The sequence below is a fragment of the Bufo gargarizans genome, chromosome 2 (genome assembly GCF_014858855.1).
Source record: "Bufo gargarizans isolate SCDJY-AF-19 chromosome 2, ASM1485885v1, whole genome shotgun sequence".
NCBI classification, from domain to species: Eukaryota; Metazoa; Chordata; class Amphibia; order Anura; family Bufonidae; genus Bufo; species Bufo gargarizans.
Genome location: NC_058081.1, coordinates 523584729 through 523599818, shown reverse-complemented (window position 1 = coordinate 523599818; position 15090 = coordinate 523584729). Strand labels below are relative to the sequence as shown.

Below are 15090 nucleotides of genomic sequence, written 5' to 3'. Positions count from 1 at the left end.
GAAGAGAAAACCGGAGAGGTGGGATGCTCCGGGACTCACAGAACCCCAGATAGGACCTCCAAACCCGATAGTAGATCCTCGAGGATACGGGCTTACGAGCACGGATCATGGTGCGGACTACGTCCGCGGAGAAACCCCGTCGCGTTAAGACGGCGGTCTCAACAGCCACGCCGTCAAACGTAGCGAGCCTAAATGCTCGTGGAAGATCGGACCCTGAGAGAGAAGGTCCTCCCTGGAGGGCAGTGGCCACGGAACGTCTGCCAACAGCAACATTAGGTCGGCGTACCAGGACCGACGGGGCCAATCCGGGGTGATCAGAATCGCGGGAACGCCCTCTGCCGCGATCCTCCGAAGAACCCGTGGCAGGAGGGGAAGAGGAGGAAAGACGTACAGAAGGGAGAATTGGCGCCACGGAAGGACGAGCGCGTCGGCGCCGTATGCCTCCGGGTCCCGTGCCCTGGCTAGGTATAGGGGAACCTTGTGGTTGAATTTGGAGGCCATGAGGTCCACATCGGGGCGACCCCAGCGAAGACAAAGGGCCTCGAACACCTCTGGGTGCAGAGACCATTCTCCCGGATCGATGGTGGACCGGCTGAGGAAATCCGCCGCCCAGTTGTCTACCCCCGGGATGTAAATCGCAGACAAGGCTGGCACGTGCGTCTCCGCCCAGAGGAGAATGAGGGACACCTCTTGCATCGCCGCAGCGCTGCGGGTGCCTCCCTGATGGTTTATGTACGCCACCGCCGTGGCATTGTCCGATTGGATCCGAACAGGGTGGCCCCTCAGTAGATGGGTCCAGTGTCTGAGGGACAAAAGAACCGCCCTCAGCTCCAGAATGTTGATTGGAAGTCTGGACTCCGATAGAGACCAAACGCCCTGGACGGATCGGGGAGGGAAACCCCCCCCCCCCCACCCCCGAAAGCTGGCATCGGTGGTAATCACCAGCCAGTTCAGTGGAAGGAAGGACCTCCCCCTTAGAGGGATATGCAACCACCAGCTGAGGGAAGCCCGAGCCAGGGGAGGCAGAAGGAAGGTCCTGTCCAGACTCCTCAGTGATTTGTCCCAGGCCGACAGAATCGCCCTCTGAAAGGTGCGGGATCGGAATTGTGCGAACGGCACCGCTTCGAAACAGGCAACCATCTTCCCCAGCAACCGCATGCTGGATCTGAGGGAAGGACGGTGATGACGGAGAAGGCTGCGAACCGACCTGCGAAGGGCCAGACGCTTGTCCGACGGAAGGCGGACCTCTGCCAGTTCCGTATCCAGGAGCATCCCCAGGAAGATCAGCCGTCTGGAGGGGGTAAGGGAAGACTTGGGGTGGTTGACAATCCAACCAAACCGCGTCAGGGTCTCCAGAGTGAGATCCACACTGCCGGATGCCTGTGAAAAGGAGGGTGCCTTGACCAAGATGTCGTCCAAGTACGGAAGAAGAAAAACACTTCTTGAACGTAGAAGGGCCAAGACAGGGGCCAGGACCTTGGTGAACACCCGAGGAGCCGTTGCTAGACCAAAGGGAAGGGCGACGAACTGGAAGTGATCGCCCCCCACCGCGAAGCGCAGGAAGCGGTGATGACATGGAGCAACCGGAACGTGGAGGTATGCATCCTGAACGTCGATGGAGGCCATGAAATCCCCCTTTTCCAGGGAGGCCACTGCGGACCGGAGAGACTCCATCCGGAATCTCTGCAGGCGGAGAAAGCGGTTCAGGCGCTTTAGGTCCAAGATCGGTCGCACCGAGCCTTCCTTCTTGGGGACCACAAAGAGGTTCGAATAGAACCCCCTGAACCTTTCCGTCGGAGGCACCGGGGCGACGACACCCTTGTCCATTAGTGAGCGAACGGCCGCGAAGAAAGAGGCCGCTCGTACGGGATCCCGCGGAGGACGGGACCGGAAGAAACGGTCTGGCGGAATGGACGCAAATTCGATCTTGTACCCGCAAGATACAATCTCGAGCGCCCATGCGTCTGAGATGTGGTTCCGCCAAACGTTCCTGAAAAGGAGAAGGCGGCCCCCCACCCGGGTGGGTGGGGGCGCACCTTCAGGCAGAGGGCTGCTGGCCTGTGGGAGCCCGTGCAGGCTGGGTCTTGCGCCAGGTAGGTTGCGCCCGAAAAAACGGCTTCTTGCGTCTATCCTGGGTTGGGCCAGAGGAAGAAGAACCGGCCCCGGGTCTAGATCCGGAGGGCTTACGAAAGGACCGAAAGCGCGACGAACCCGCGCGACCACGTGGGGCGCCCTTTGGCCTGGACTGGGGGAGGTGAGTACTTTTCCCACCCGTGGCCTCTGATATAAGTTCGTCCAGGCGGGTCCCGAACAAGCGGGAACCCGTGAACGGTAGGCCGGCCAAGGAGCGTTTGGAAGTGGCGTCCGCCGCCCAAACCTTCAGCCAGAGTTCCCTCCTGACAGAAACTGCCAGGGCAGAGGAACGGGCAATGAGGGCACCCGCATCAAGGGAGGCCTCACAGATAAATTTTCCAGCCTGGATAATTAGCTGGGCTAAGGAACGGAGGTCCTGAACAGGAACGTCCGACCCCAACTCCTGCTCCAGCTGCAAACCCCATTCAGAGACCGCTTTACCAACCCAGGCGGAGGCAAAGACCGGTCTAAGGGCCGAACCAGAGGCAGTGAATATTGCCTTGGAGAGGGATTCCGTACGACGGTCCTCAGCAGACTGGAGGGAAGATCCGTCCTGTACAGGAATAGCAGTGCTTTTGGACAGGCGAGCCACGGGAGGATCAACCTTGGGCGGAGATGTCCAGGTGGTCACAGAATCCGCAGGAAAGGGATAGCAAATGTCCAGTTTTTTTGGTGTAACAAAGCGGACGTTAGGCCGAGTCCAAGCCTTGGATACCACAGAAGAAAAATCTGCATGTATGGGAAAAACCTTGGAGGCCTGTCTGGGTCGGAGAAAGGACACGCCGGCCTGCTCAGAGCTGGGGGGGTCATCGTGTATCTGAAAGGTATCGCGGATACTAGTGATAAGATGCCCCACCGCGGATGACAATTTTGACGGGAGCTCTGAGTCCATGTCCACATCCGAATCCGCCAGTTCTCCCTCAGAAGGCGTATCCCTTTGAGAGGATAGACTTGACTGAGCTCGCACGCATGGCGGAGAGAGCGAAACATCAGGAGAAGATGTGCGCTCAACCCTTGAACGTTTCTGAGTACGCCGGGCCCTGGAAGATTCACTGGGAGGCAGGGAATCAGTGGGGGCAGCAGAAACGGAATTCCCAGCGGGTGCGACAGGGATTTCGGCAGCCTGCGGGAGAGGCGGTCTATCCACGAGACGGCCCACTACGTGTGTAAGGCTCTCCACCGCCAGAGACAGAGACCTAGCCCAGTCAGGGGGTTCAGAGACAACAGGGGGCGCAGCGGGAAGCGGGCCCTGCACCGGGGCCTGACATGCAAGGCAATGCGGCTCAGATTGCCCACGCGGAAAAAGTTCCTTGCAGGCGGTACAGGCATGGTACCAGGGTTTGGGGGCACCCGTGGGATCAGACATGCTGACAAGTGGTCGTACCTTGATACAGGGACCACAAGGGGTTGCAGCGGCTATGACCAGGAGGGTTAGGAGAGGGTTAACTGTCCTACCAGTGCCTCAGAAGAACGTCAGGTCATCTCCCTAGGAGTGAAGGTCCAGATCAGCAGCCGCGGAAGGCAGCAATAGCAGAAAGCCAGCGTGCGTCCACAGCAATGCACCAGGAGTCTCCCACGTGTCTCAGCTTCAGTCCGGAGTTAGGAAGCGCGGCAAACTTCAGCAGAGGCACGGGAACAAGCTCCGCCCCCTCCATGCTTGAATGTCTCCGAACGAAACTCCGCCCCCAATGACGCGCGCGCGAAAGAAAGAAAAAAAAAAAACACACCCCCTGCTGCCGAAGATTCTCAGGCTTATGCTGTAGAATAAAGGCCCGCAGGCCCCAAGAGCGCGGCGATATGTACTTGACTGAGCTCGTAAGGTGGGTGACCTCCGTCACCTGTCCCTCGTCCCGCCGAACCCGAACCGCCGATGTCGGGCCTAAGCCCTGACCCCCCGATCACGGCACGGAGCGGGCGGCGGCGGGGAGGTAGCAAGGAGGAGAGTAAGCCGGGCTATCAAAGGTATGCGATGTCTAAACAGCGTGGGGGGACGTCAGCTTGGGGATGTGGAAGCAGCCGCAGATGGGGAGATCTGACAGAGCGCTCAATGAGAAGCGCAGGAAGCGGTCGATCACGGGTGCCCCCCGAACCCAGTGCAAACAGGGACAGGGAATGGGCTGGAAAAAGCCATCTTACCTGTCTTCACCCTCAGTTCCTTCCAGCAGGGTCGCCCCTTCAGCCACTGGCACCGCAGTGGCAGGAAGCTGGAAGAGGGGCTTGGCGTGCGGGCGACCCCCTAGCTGGCGGGATGTAGGGGAGCCAGTGCTGCCCAGATCCTCCTATTGCTTCAGTGGGGGAGGCAGCAGCGCAAATACGTTGGCACTGGTGCAGCTCAACCCCGGGAGAACAGAGAGGTCCAATGCGTCTCTGTTATCCCTAGGAAAAAACAAAAATAAAATAACAAAATTTGAGAAAAATTAAAACAACAAGGAGAAAACAGCCCTGCAGTAGCAGGGGTGTCTTGCCTCCTTGGACACTAAGCTAAAACTGGTAGCCTCTATCTCCAGGCTGAGGGTATAGCTGATGGAGGAGGGGCTTAACAGTTTTACTTAGTGTCACGCCTCCTAGGGAGCTGAGCTATACCCAAGGTCTGTGTCCCCCAAGGAAAATGGGCGAGAAATATTTTTTTCTCTTGTGGACAGAGAGCAGTCTGTTATGCCCCATTAACACATCAGTGTTCGGTCAGTGATTTTGAGCCCAAACCAGGTGCGGCTCTAAACACAGAACAGGAGCAGATCTTTCCCTTATACCTGATCTCTCTTCATTCCTGGTTTTGGCTCACAATCACTGATAGAAATCACTGACCAAAACATTGATGTGTGAATGAGGCTTTAGACAGTGTCTGGTAGAGAAGTCTAGGAAGAGAGGGGAGGGGGAGGAGCAGAGAGCTGCAGTTAGAAAGTGAAGTTGGCCATACACGAGATAATTGTCACTGTCTCCTGATCCTTACATGCATGTGTAAGTAATGGGGGGAGAGTAGAAAGTCGCTGCTAAATACCTCTGGCAGTGGCTTAGCTCCTGAGAGAAAATAGATCTGGTTGAAATCCAGTCTGCCGATCCTTATCTCCTCCAACAATCTGCCACTTCTCCCCGCTCAAGACAAGTCTAAAAAAGGGAACGGATTGGCAGGCCTGTCTTATTTACCATTTTCTACGCCTGTTTAAGACGTAGAAAAAGGTCTAAATGTAAGACAGCTTGGACGCTGTCTTACATTTAGAATTGGTGGAGTATCTGCCGAAGTTATGAAGAGGACGACTCCTCTTCTCATAATGCCGGCGGGTCCACCGCCAGCTATGGGGTTTATTAACCGCCTCCGGACCGCCTAACGCAGATGTGCGGTCCGGAGGCGGCAGCCCTGCGCTCAGCGACGCATATACGCGTCATCTCGCGAGGGCCGGGATTTCCTGTGAACGCGCGCACACAGGCGCGCGCGCTCACAGGAACGGAAGGTAAACGAGTGGATCTCCAGCCTGCCAGCGGCGATCGCTCGCTGGCCAGCTGGAGATCTGATTTTTTTAACCCCTAACAGGTATATTAGACGCTGTTTTGATAACAGCGTCTAATTTACCTGCTACCTGGTCCTCTGGTGGTCCCTTTTGTTAGGATCGACCACCAGAGGACACAGGTAGGTCAGTAAAGTCGCACCCAAACACTACACTACACTACACCCCCCCCGCCCCCGTCACTTATTAACCCTTTATGAACCCCTGATCACCCATGATCACCCCATATAAACTCCCTGATCACCCCCCTGTCATTGATCACCCCCCTGTAAGGCTCAGTTCAGACGTCCGTATGATTTTTACGGATCCACGGATACATGGATCGGATCCGCAAAACACATGCGGACGTCTGAATGGAGCCTTACAGGGGGGTGATCAATGACAGGCGGGTGATCACCCTGATCACCCCCTGTCATTGATAACCCCCCTGTAAGGCTCCATTCAGACGTCCGCATGTGTTTTGCGGATCCGATCCATGTATCCATGGATCCGTAAAAATCATACGGACGTCTGAATGGAGCCTTACAGGGGGGTGATCAATGACAGGGGGGTGATCAGGGAGTCTATATGGGTGATCACCCCCCTGTCATTGATCACCCCCCCCCCCCCCTGTAAGGCTCCATTCAGACATTTTTTTGGCCCAAGTTAGCAGAAATTTTTTGTTTGTTTTTGTTTTTTCTTACAAAGTCTCATATTCCACTAACTTGTGTCAAAAAATAAAATCTCACATGAACTCGCCATACCCCTCACGGAATCCAAATGTGTAAACATTTTTAGACATTTATATTCCAGACTTCTTCTCACGCTTTAGGGCCCCTAAAAAGCCAGGGTAGTATAAATACCCCACATGTGACCCCATTTCGGAAAGAAGACACCCCAAGGTATTCCGTGAGGGGCATATTGAGTCCATGAAAGATTGAAATTTTTGTCCTTAGTTAGCGGAAAGTGAGACTTTGTGAGAAAAAAACAAAAAAAATCAATATCCGCTAACTTATGCAAAAAAAAAAAAATTTCTATGAACTCGCCAGGCCCCTCATTGAATACCTCGGGGTGTCTTCTTTCCAAAGTGGGGTCACATGTGGGGTATTTATACTGCCCTGGCTTTTTAGGGGCCCTAAAGCGTGAGAAGAAGACTGGGATCCAAATGTCTAAAAATGCCCTCCTAAAAGGAATTTGGGCCCCTTTGCGCATCTAGGCTGCAAAAAAGTGTGACACATCTGGTATCGCCGTACTCAGGAGAAGTTGGGGAATGTGTTTTGGGGTGTCATTTTACATATACCCATGCTGGGTGAGAAAAATATCTTGGTCAAATGCCAACTTTGTATAAAAAAAATGGGAAAAGTTATCTTTTGCCAAGATATTTCTCTCATCCAGCATGGTTATATGTAAAATGACACCCCAAAACACATTCCCCAACTTCTCCTGAGTACGGCGATACCACATGTGTGACAGTTTTTTGCAGCCAAGGTGGGCAAAGGGGCACACATTCCAAAGAGCACCTTTCGGATTTCACAGGCCATTTTTTACAGATTTTGATTGCAAGGTACTTCTTACACATTTGGGCCCCTAAATTGCGAGGGCAGTATAACTACGCCACAAGTGACCCCATTTTGGAAAGAAGACACCCCAAGGTATTCCGTGAGGGGCACGGCGAGTTCCTAGAATTTTTTATTTTTTGTCACAAGTTAGCGGAAAATGATGATTTTTCTTTTTTTTTCTTTTTTCCTTTCAAAGTCTCATATTCCACTAACTTGCGACAAAAAATAAAAATTTCTAGGAACTCGCCGTGCCCCTCACGGAATACCTTGGGGTGTCTTCTTTCCAAAATTGGGTCACTTGTGGGGTAGTTATACTGCCCTGGCAATTTAGGGGCCCAAATGTGTAAGAAGTACCTTGCAATCAAAATGTGTAAAAAATGGCCTGCGAAATCCGAAAGGTGCACTTTGGAATATGTGCCCCTTTGCCCACCTTGGCTGCAAAAAAGTGTGACACATCTGGTATCGCCGTACTCAGGAGAAGTTGGGGAATGTGTTTTGGGGTGTCATTTTACATATACCCATGCTGGGTGAGAAAAATATCTTGGTCAAATGCCAACTTTGTATAAAAAAATTGGAAAAGTTGTCTTTTGCCAAGATATTTCTCTCACCCAGCATGGGTATATGTAAAATGACACCCCAATACACATTCCCCAACTTCTCCTGAGTACGGCGATACCAGATGTGTGACACTTTTTTGCAGCCAAGGTGGGCAAAGGGGCACATATTCCAAAGTGCACCTTTCGGATTTCACCGGTCATTTTTTACACATTTTGATTGCAAAGTTCTTCTCACACATTTGGGCCCCTAAATTGCCAGGGCAGTATAACTACGCCACAAGTGACCCTTATTTTGGAAAGAAGACACCCCAAGGTATTCCGTGAGGGGCATGGCGAGTTCCTAGAATTTTTTATTTTTTGTCGCAAGTTAGTGGAATATGAGACTTTGTAAGAAAAAAATAAAAATAAAAAATCATCATCATTTTCCGCTAACTTGTGACAAAAAATAAAAAGTTCTATGAACTCACTATGCCCATCAGCGAATACCTTAGGGTGTCTACTTTCCGAAATGGGGTCATTTGTGGGGTTTTTCTACTGTTTGGGCATTGTAGAACCTCAGGAATCATGACAGGTGCTCAGAAAGTCAGAGCTGCTTCAAAAAGCGGAAATTCACATTTTTGTACCATAGTTTGTAAACGCTATAACTTTTACCCAAACCATTATTTTTTTTTTTGCCCAAACATTTTTTTTTTTTATCAAAGACATGTAGAACTATAAATTTAGCAAAAAATTTATATATGGATGTCGTTTTTTTTGCAAAATTTTACAGCTGTAAGTGAAAAATGTCATTTTTTTGCAAAAAAATCGTTACATTTCGATTAATAACAAAAAAAGTAAAAATGTCAGCAGCAATAAAATACCACCAAATGAAAGCTCTATTAGTGAGAAGAAAAGGAGGTAAAATTCATTTGGGTGGTAAGTTGCATGACCGAGCGATAAACGGTGAAAGTAGTGTAGTGCCGAAGTGTAAAAAGTGCTCTGGTCATGAAGGGGGTTTCAGCTAGCGGGGCTGAAGTGGTTAAGACCGGCGTCTAAAATGCTGGTCTTAATAAATGTGCCCCTATATGCTTGACCAGAATTGTCAGGTTCAGCCAATGCACATATGTATGGCCAACTGCTCTGTACTTCTGTATAATGTCTTCCATGTTCTGCTGCTTCTCTGTCCATGAGAGGTACTCTTTATGGGAGACATCATAGTAGCTAGTTTCCACCCAGTATCTCAGGGCCATGAGAATTATGCCTCATTCACACGTCAGTGTTTTCCATCAGTGATTTTGAGCCAAAAGCAGGTGTGGCTCTAAACGCAGAACAGCAGCATATCTTTTCCCTTATTTTCCCTCTGTTATAGGAGCAGAAGAATGAAAATAACAAAAGTGCTGGATTCTACACATAACTGAACGCAACAGACCCTAAAAAATCCCATTGACTATAATAGGATCTGTTCAGTTTTTTCATTTGGGAGAGATTTTTTTTTTTATAAAGAAAAAGGTCCTGAATGTAGGATTTTTCTCCTCTCTTTTTTGACGAGCTCTGTGATGGAGGCCCCGGAAGAAGCCTCCAACACAGATGTGAACATAGCCCTATTCTGAGTTATCGAATAGCTGCTTTACATGCTGCTATCTCCTGAATGGTAGCAGCTAGAAATATGCAACTGGTCTTGTTTGAAAGCTGACATTCCAAATGACAGCTAAAGTCCAAGCAACAGAGGAGAAATCACTATTAGAAATCGAGTCAGGAATAATCGCGGGTAAAACCTGTTTTTACTTTCACTTTCAGCTGCATTCTATCAGTGATATCTTCCCCTGTACTGAACATATTGCTGTCATTCTGGTATTGTCTGAAAGCTTTCAGCTTTGTCAGCTTTCAAACAAGACCAGTTGCATGTTTCTAGCTGCTACCATTCAGGAGATAGCAGCATCTAAAACAGCCCTCCCCTTCCAGTTAGCTACTTTAATCACTGCTGGAGCTGGACTGGGGCAAAACAGTTAGGTGGTTAATGCTATTAGGATCCTTTAGAAAATGTGCGCTAGTGGTTACATGATGACCCACAAAGGCCAATCGGAAGGCAAGGAGGGGCTTAGAATGCTCACAAGCTGTAATGATGCCACTGTGTAGACTCTGAATGCAGTCTGTGAGTTGCATCTTGAATCCTGAAGGATTTGCATTCGCTTTTGAGGGACCATTTAGTTGATGGCACCTTGTCCAATTTGAAGGAATCTGGCCTAATGACAGCTGCTCAGAAGTAACCTGTAACATGTCTTTGTTTTTTTTCAGTGTATCCCGCTCTTTGTAGAAGCTGTGCTGGAACGCTTAACGCGAGGTGTTAAATCCAGCGAGCTGCGCACCATGTGTCTTCAGGTGGTCATCGCTTCTCTGTACTATAATCCACCACTTCTCTTGAATACTCTGGAACAGATCCGATTCCCCCACAGCTCAGAACCCATCACAGCACAGTTCATCAATCAGTGGGTTAACGACACTGACTGCTTCCTGGGGCAAGTACTCCTAACTTATATAGCTTACAACCACTGGCAACCAGTGTAGTGCATGGTGTTATGAAATTTAGGGTATGTACATGGTAATAGCTGTATTTACCTGCAGGCTTCATGACCGGAAGATTTGTATAATCGGCCTCAGCATCCTCATGGAGCTTCCTAGCAGACCTCCTTCAGTAAATGCTGTTGCCTCAGTCATTGTGCCTTCCATTCTCCTCCTGTTCCTTGGACTGAGGCAAGTGTGCTCGCATCGGGACCATCCAGATAGGCGGACTTCGTCTCGTGCCACCAAAACTGAAACTGAGGAAAACGGTAAATGCATCACAATCCGTTACACACACACACTGGGATTTCCTCCATGTAGATGTCATTCAGAATATTTAGCTGGTTAGAAATTGGCAAAGCCATCAACATCTCCATTTTGAGTATATTGACATGTCTTTTCCTCGTTTAAAGGCTATGTTCATCTTTGGGGGCTATTTCTTTTTTATTATTGCATTGTACTCCTTTTGAGCTAAAAGTAATTTTTTCAATTGGTCTTCAATACAAATATCCAACTTTTTTTTTTCTCTATACATAGCTGAGATGCCCTAGAAGCAGCCTCTGGATTTTCTCTCTTTTCCGTCACTTTGGGGAGCTGACGGACTCCTTATCTCTGCTCTCTGACATTATAAACACTCACACTTATGGCTCAGTTCTTATCTTACTTATAAGAATGTGGCTTAACTGTTTATGACCACTTAGTAGTTTAGCGATAAGGGTTATTAGATGACCAGCAGAAAGTTAAAGTACCAGTCACACAGTTAGAAACACAGTTAACCCTTTGTGATGGAACAGCTCAATATTTTTAATAAAGGCCAATTGAAAATATGATTTATTTTTTTTTGGGCAAAAATTATTAAAATGCATCATTGCCTCCAAAGGCATACATAGCCTTTAACTTGTTGCCTCTATTGGACCCAGCGATCACATTGTCACTGGGTGCCCCTGGCATGGCAGAGCTGCTGGGACTTATCAGAGAACTATAAAAATGTATTTAAAAAATGTATATATTTTGACACTTTGCCCCTAATGAAAAAAAGTGAGGGTTGTTTAACCAGATGGCTATTACCTACTTAATGTCTACACCTCACTGCAGTGGACTGAAGCCGGCGCACTGCTTGTGACATGCTGCGTGCTGCTGTACAGTGCGCTCTTCAGCCTCTGGTGTAATAAAGCCTGATCCTGTAACATTATAATAGGAATTTATAGCTAAAGTAGTAATCATCCAATACTGATGTCGATGTTCCATTTAGAGGAGATCCCAAGTGATGAGGAGGAATCCAGCAGCCAGGCAATGCAGGAGAATGCTGGGAAAGAGGAAGAGGAGGATGAAGATGATGACTGGGATGATGAAGCCTTAGAAGAGACGGCACTGGAAGCGTTCAGCACACCCCTAGATTGTCAGGAGGCCCTGGATGAGTATCAGCTCTTTACAGACGCATTGCTGAGTAAGTGCCTGCAGTACATTGCTGTGCTGCCTGCGTTATAAAGACCCTCAGAGACCTGACCCACTCTCATTCACAGGTGTGCAGAGCAGAGACCCCGTCTGGTATCACTCTCTGACAGCGACGCTCAGCAATGACCAGAAGAAACAGCTGCAGGAGATCTACACGTTGTCGGAGCAGAGGAAGAACGCAGCTTGTGAGTAACAGGTGACTGGATGAGAATCCTTTTTAAGCACGTAGCAGCTAAAAAAAGTTAACTTTTGCCTGGAGAAGGAAACATATCGGTGTGGGCGGCAAGGTCAATGCCTGGAATCCAGTATGAAGCACAGCACCTGCTTCAGTTGTCATGAGACTGTCACTTAGGGGGCATTCGCACGACCATATGTATTTTGTGGCCCACAATAGGCAGATTCGCAAAAAATACAGATCATGTGTGTGACATTCGTTTTTCTCGCCCATTTTCCTTGGGGGACACAGACCTTGGGTATAGCTCAGCTCCCTAGGAGGCGTGACACTAAGTAAAACTGTTAAGCCCCTCCTCCATCAGCTATACCCTCAGCCTGGAGATAGAGGCTACCAGTTTTAGCTTAGTGTCCAAGGAGGCAAGACACTCCCTGCTACTGCAGGGCTGTTTTCTCCTTGTTATTTTTACTTTTTCTTCTAATTTTGTTATTTTATTTTTTCCTAGGGATACCAGAGACGCATTAGACCTCTCTGCTCTCCCGGGGTTGAGCTGCGCCAGTGCCAACTTATCTGCACTGCTGCCTCCCCCACAGAAGCAATAGGAGGATCTGGGCAGCAATGGCTCCCCTACATCCCGCCAGCTAGGGGGTCGCCCGCACGCCAAGCCCCTCTTCCAGCTTCCTGCCACTGCGGTGCCAGTGGCTGAAGGGGCGACCCTGCTGGAAAGGACTGAGGGTGAAGACGTCGGACGGTGAGATGGCTATTCCAGCCCATACCCCGTCCCTATCTGCAGCATCTACCCCTCTGGGTAAGGGGGGCACCCGTGGTCGCTCATTCTGAGCGCTCATCTGCAGGACAATGCAGCACAGCAGCATCCTCAGCACCCCCACGCCGTTCCCCCCCACGCTGCTATCTTCCCCTCCCCCTCATTCGGGGCTGACTCCATTTTTCTCTTCTCTCTCTCCCCCTTCCCGCCGAGAACGGGGGGCGGGGCTTAGCGGTCCCGGCAGGGGGCGGGGCTTACGCGTGCGTCATTTTGGGGGCGGAGCTACGTTCTCCTTCACAGGAGACATTTCAAGCGCTGGAGGGGGCGGAGCTTGTTCCCCGCGCTTTCTGCTGAGGTTTCCCACGCTTCCTCACTCCTGACAGGAAGCTGGGACACAGTGGGGAACTCTAACCTCCTGTGTACATCGCTCGGCTTCTGTGGGCGCTCTCTGCTGCTCACTGCTGTTCACTGCTTCTCTGCTGCTGCTGATCTGGGCCATCTCCTGACGTTCTTCTGAGGCACTGGTAGGACAGTTAACCCTCTCCTAACCCTCCTGGTCATAGCTGCTATAACCCTTTGTGGTCTCTATATTAGAGTACAACCACACTTCAGCATGTCAGATCCCACAGGTGCCCCCAAACCCTGGTACCATGCCTGTACCGCCTGTAAGGAACTTTTTCCGCGGGGGCAATCTGAGCCGCATTGCCTTGCATGTCAGGCCCCGGTGCAGGGCCCGCTTCCCGCTGCGCCCCCCGGTGCCTCTGAACCCCCTGACTGGGCTAGGTCTCTGTCTCAGGCGGTGGAAAGCCTTACACACGTAGTGGGCCGTCTCGTGGATAGACCGCCTCTCCCGCAGGCTGCCACAATCCCTGTCGCACCCGCTGGGACTACCGTTTCTGCCGCCCCCACTGGTTCCCTGCCTCCCAGCGAATCTTCCAGGGCCCGGCATACTCAGAAACGTTCAAGGGTTGAGCGCACATCTTCTCCAGATGCTTCGCTCTCTCCGCCATGCGTGCGAGCTCAGTCAAGTCTATCCTCTCAAAGGGATACGCTTTCTGAGGGAGGACTGGCGGATTCGGACGTGGACATGGACTCAGAGCTTCCGTCCAAATTGGCGTCCGCGGTGGGGCATCTTGTCACTAGCATCCGTGATACCTTTCAGCTACACGATGACCCCCCCAGCTCTGAACAGGCCGGCGTGTCCTTTCTCCGCCCCAAACAGGCCTCCAAGGTTTTTCCCATACACGCTGATTTTTCTTCTGTGGTATCCAAGGCTTGGACTCGGCCTAACGTCCGCTTTATTACACCCAAAAAGCTGGACATTTGTTATCCCTTTCCAGCGGATTCTGTGACCACGTGGACATCCCCGCCTAAGGTTGATCCTCCCGTGGCTCGCCTGTCCAAAAGCACTACTATTCCTGTACAGGACGGATCTTCCCTCCAGTCTGTTGAGGACCGTCGTACGGAATCCCTCTCCAAGGCCATATTTACTGCCTCTGGTTCGGCCCTTAGACCGGTCTTTGCCTCCGCCTGGGTTGGCAAAGCGGTCTCTGAATGGGGTTTGCAACTGGAACGGGAGTTAGGGTCGGACGTCCCTGTTCAGGACCTCCGTTCCTTAGCCCAACTAATTGTTCAGGCCGGAAAATTCGTCTGTGAGGCCTCCCTTGATGCGGGTGCCCTCATTGCCCGTTCCTCTGCCCTGGCAGTTTCTGTCAGGAGGGAACTCTGGCTGAAGGTTTGGGTGGCGGACGCCGCTTCCAAACGCTCTTTGGCCGGCCTACCATTCACGGGTTCCCGCCTGTTCGGAACCCGTCTGGACGAACTTATATCAGAGGCCACGGGTGGGAAGAGTACTCACCTCCCCCAGTCCAGGCCAATGGGCGCCCCCCGTGGTCGCGCTGGTTCGTCCCATTTTCGGTCCTTTCGCAAGCCCACCGGGTCTAGACCCGCGGCCAGTTCTTCTTCCTCTGGCCCAGCCCAGGATAGACGCAAGAAGCCGTTTTTTCGGACGCAACCTACCTGGCGCAAGTCCCAGCCTGCACGGGCTCCCACAGGCCAGCAGCCCTCTGCCTGAAGGTGCGCCCCCACCTTCTCCTATTCAGGAACGTATGGCGGGCCCACATCTCAGACGCATGGGCGCTCGAGATTGTATCTTGCGGATACAAAATCGAATTTGCGTCCATTCCGCCAGACCGTTTCTTCCGATCCCGTCCTCCGCGAGATCCCGTACGAGTGGCCGCCTTCTTCGCGGCCATTCACTCTCTAATGGACAAGGGTGTCGTCGCCCCCGTGCCTCCGACGGAAAGGTTCAGGGGGTTCTACTCGAACCTCTTTGTGGTTCCCAAGAAGGAAGGCTCAGTGCGTCCGATCTTGGACCTAAAACGCCTGAACCGTTTTCTCCGACTGCAGAGATTCCGGATGGAGTCTC

General features: G+C 51.3%; 1 protein-coding gene across 2 annotated transcripts in view; it reads left to right on the top strand.

The window, feature by feature from the left end:
* The window catches only part of IPO8 (importin 8), a 45970-nt gene that overhangs the window by 24280 nt on the left and 6600 nt on the right, over positions 1–15090 (top strand). The window contains exons 21-24 of one of the 2 annotated variants that reach the window (XM_044281417.1): positions 10006–10226; positions 10333–10538; positions 11522–11716; positions 11793–11920. In XM_044281417.1, the coding sequence (XP_044137352.1) occupies positions 10006–10226; positions 10333–10538; positions 11522–11716; positions 11793–11917 (747 nt within the window). In that variant the 3' untranslated portion in view covers positions 11918–11920. The remainder of the gene's footprint in view (positions 1–10005; positions 10227–10332; positions 10539–11521; positions 11717–11792; positions 11921–15090) is intronic. The other variant, XM_044281416.1, reaches the window with a different exon arrangement.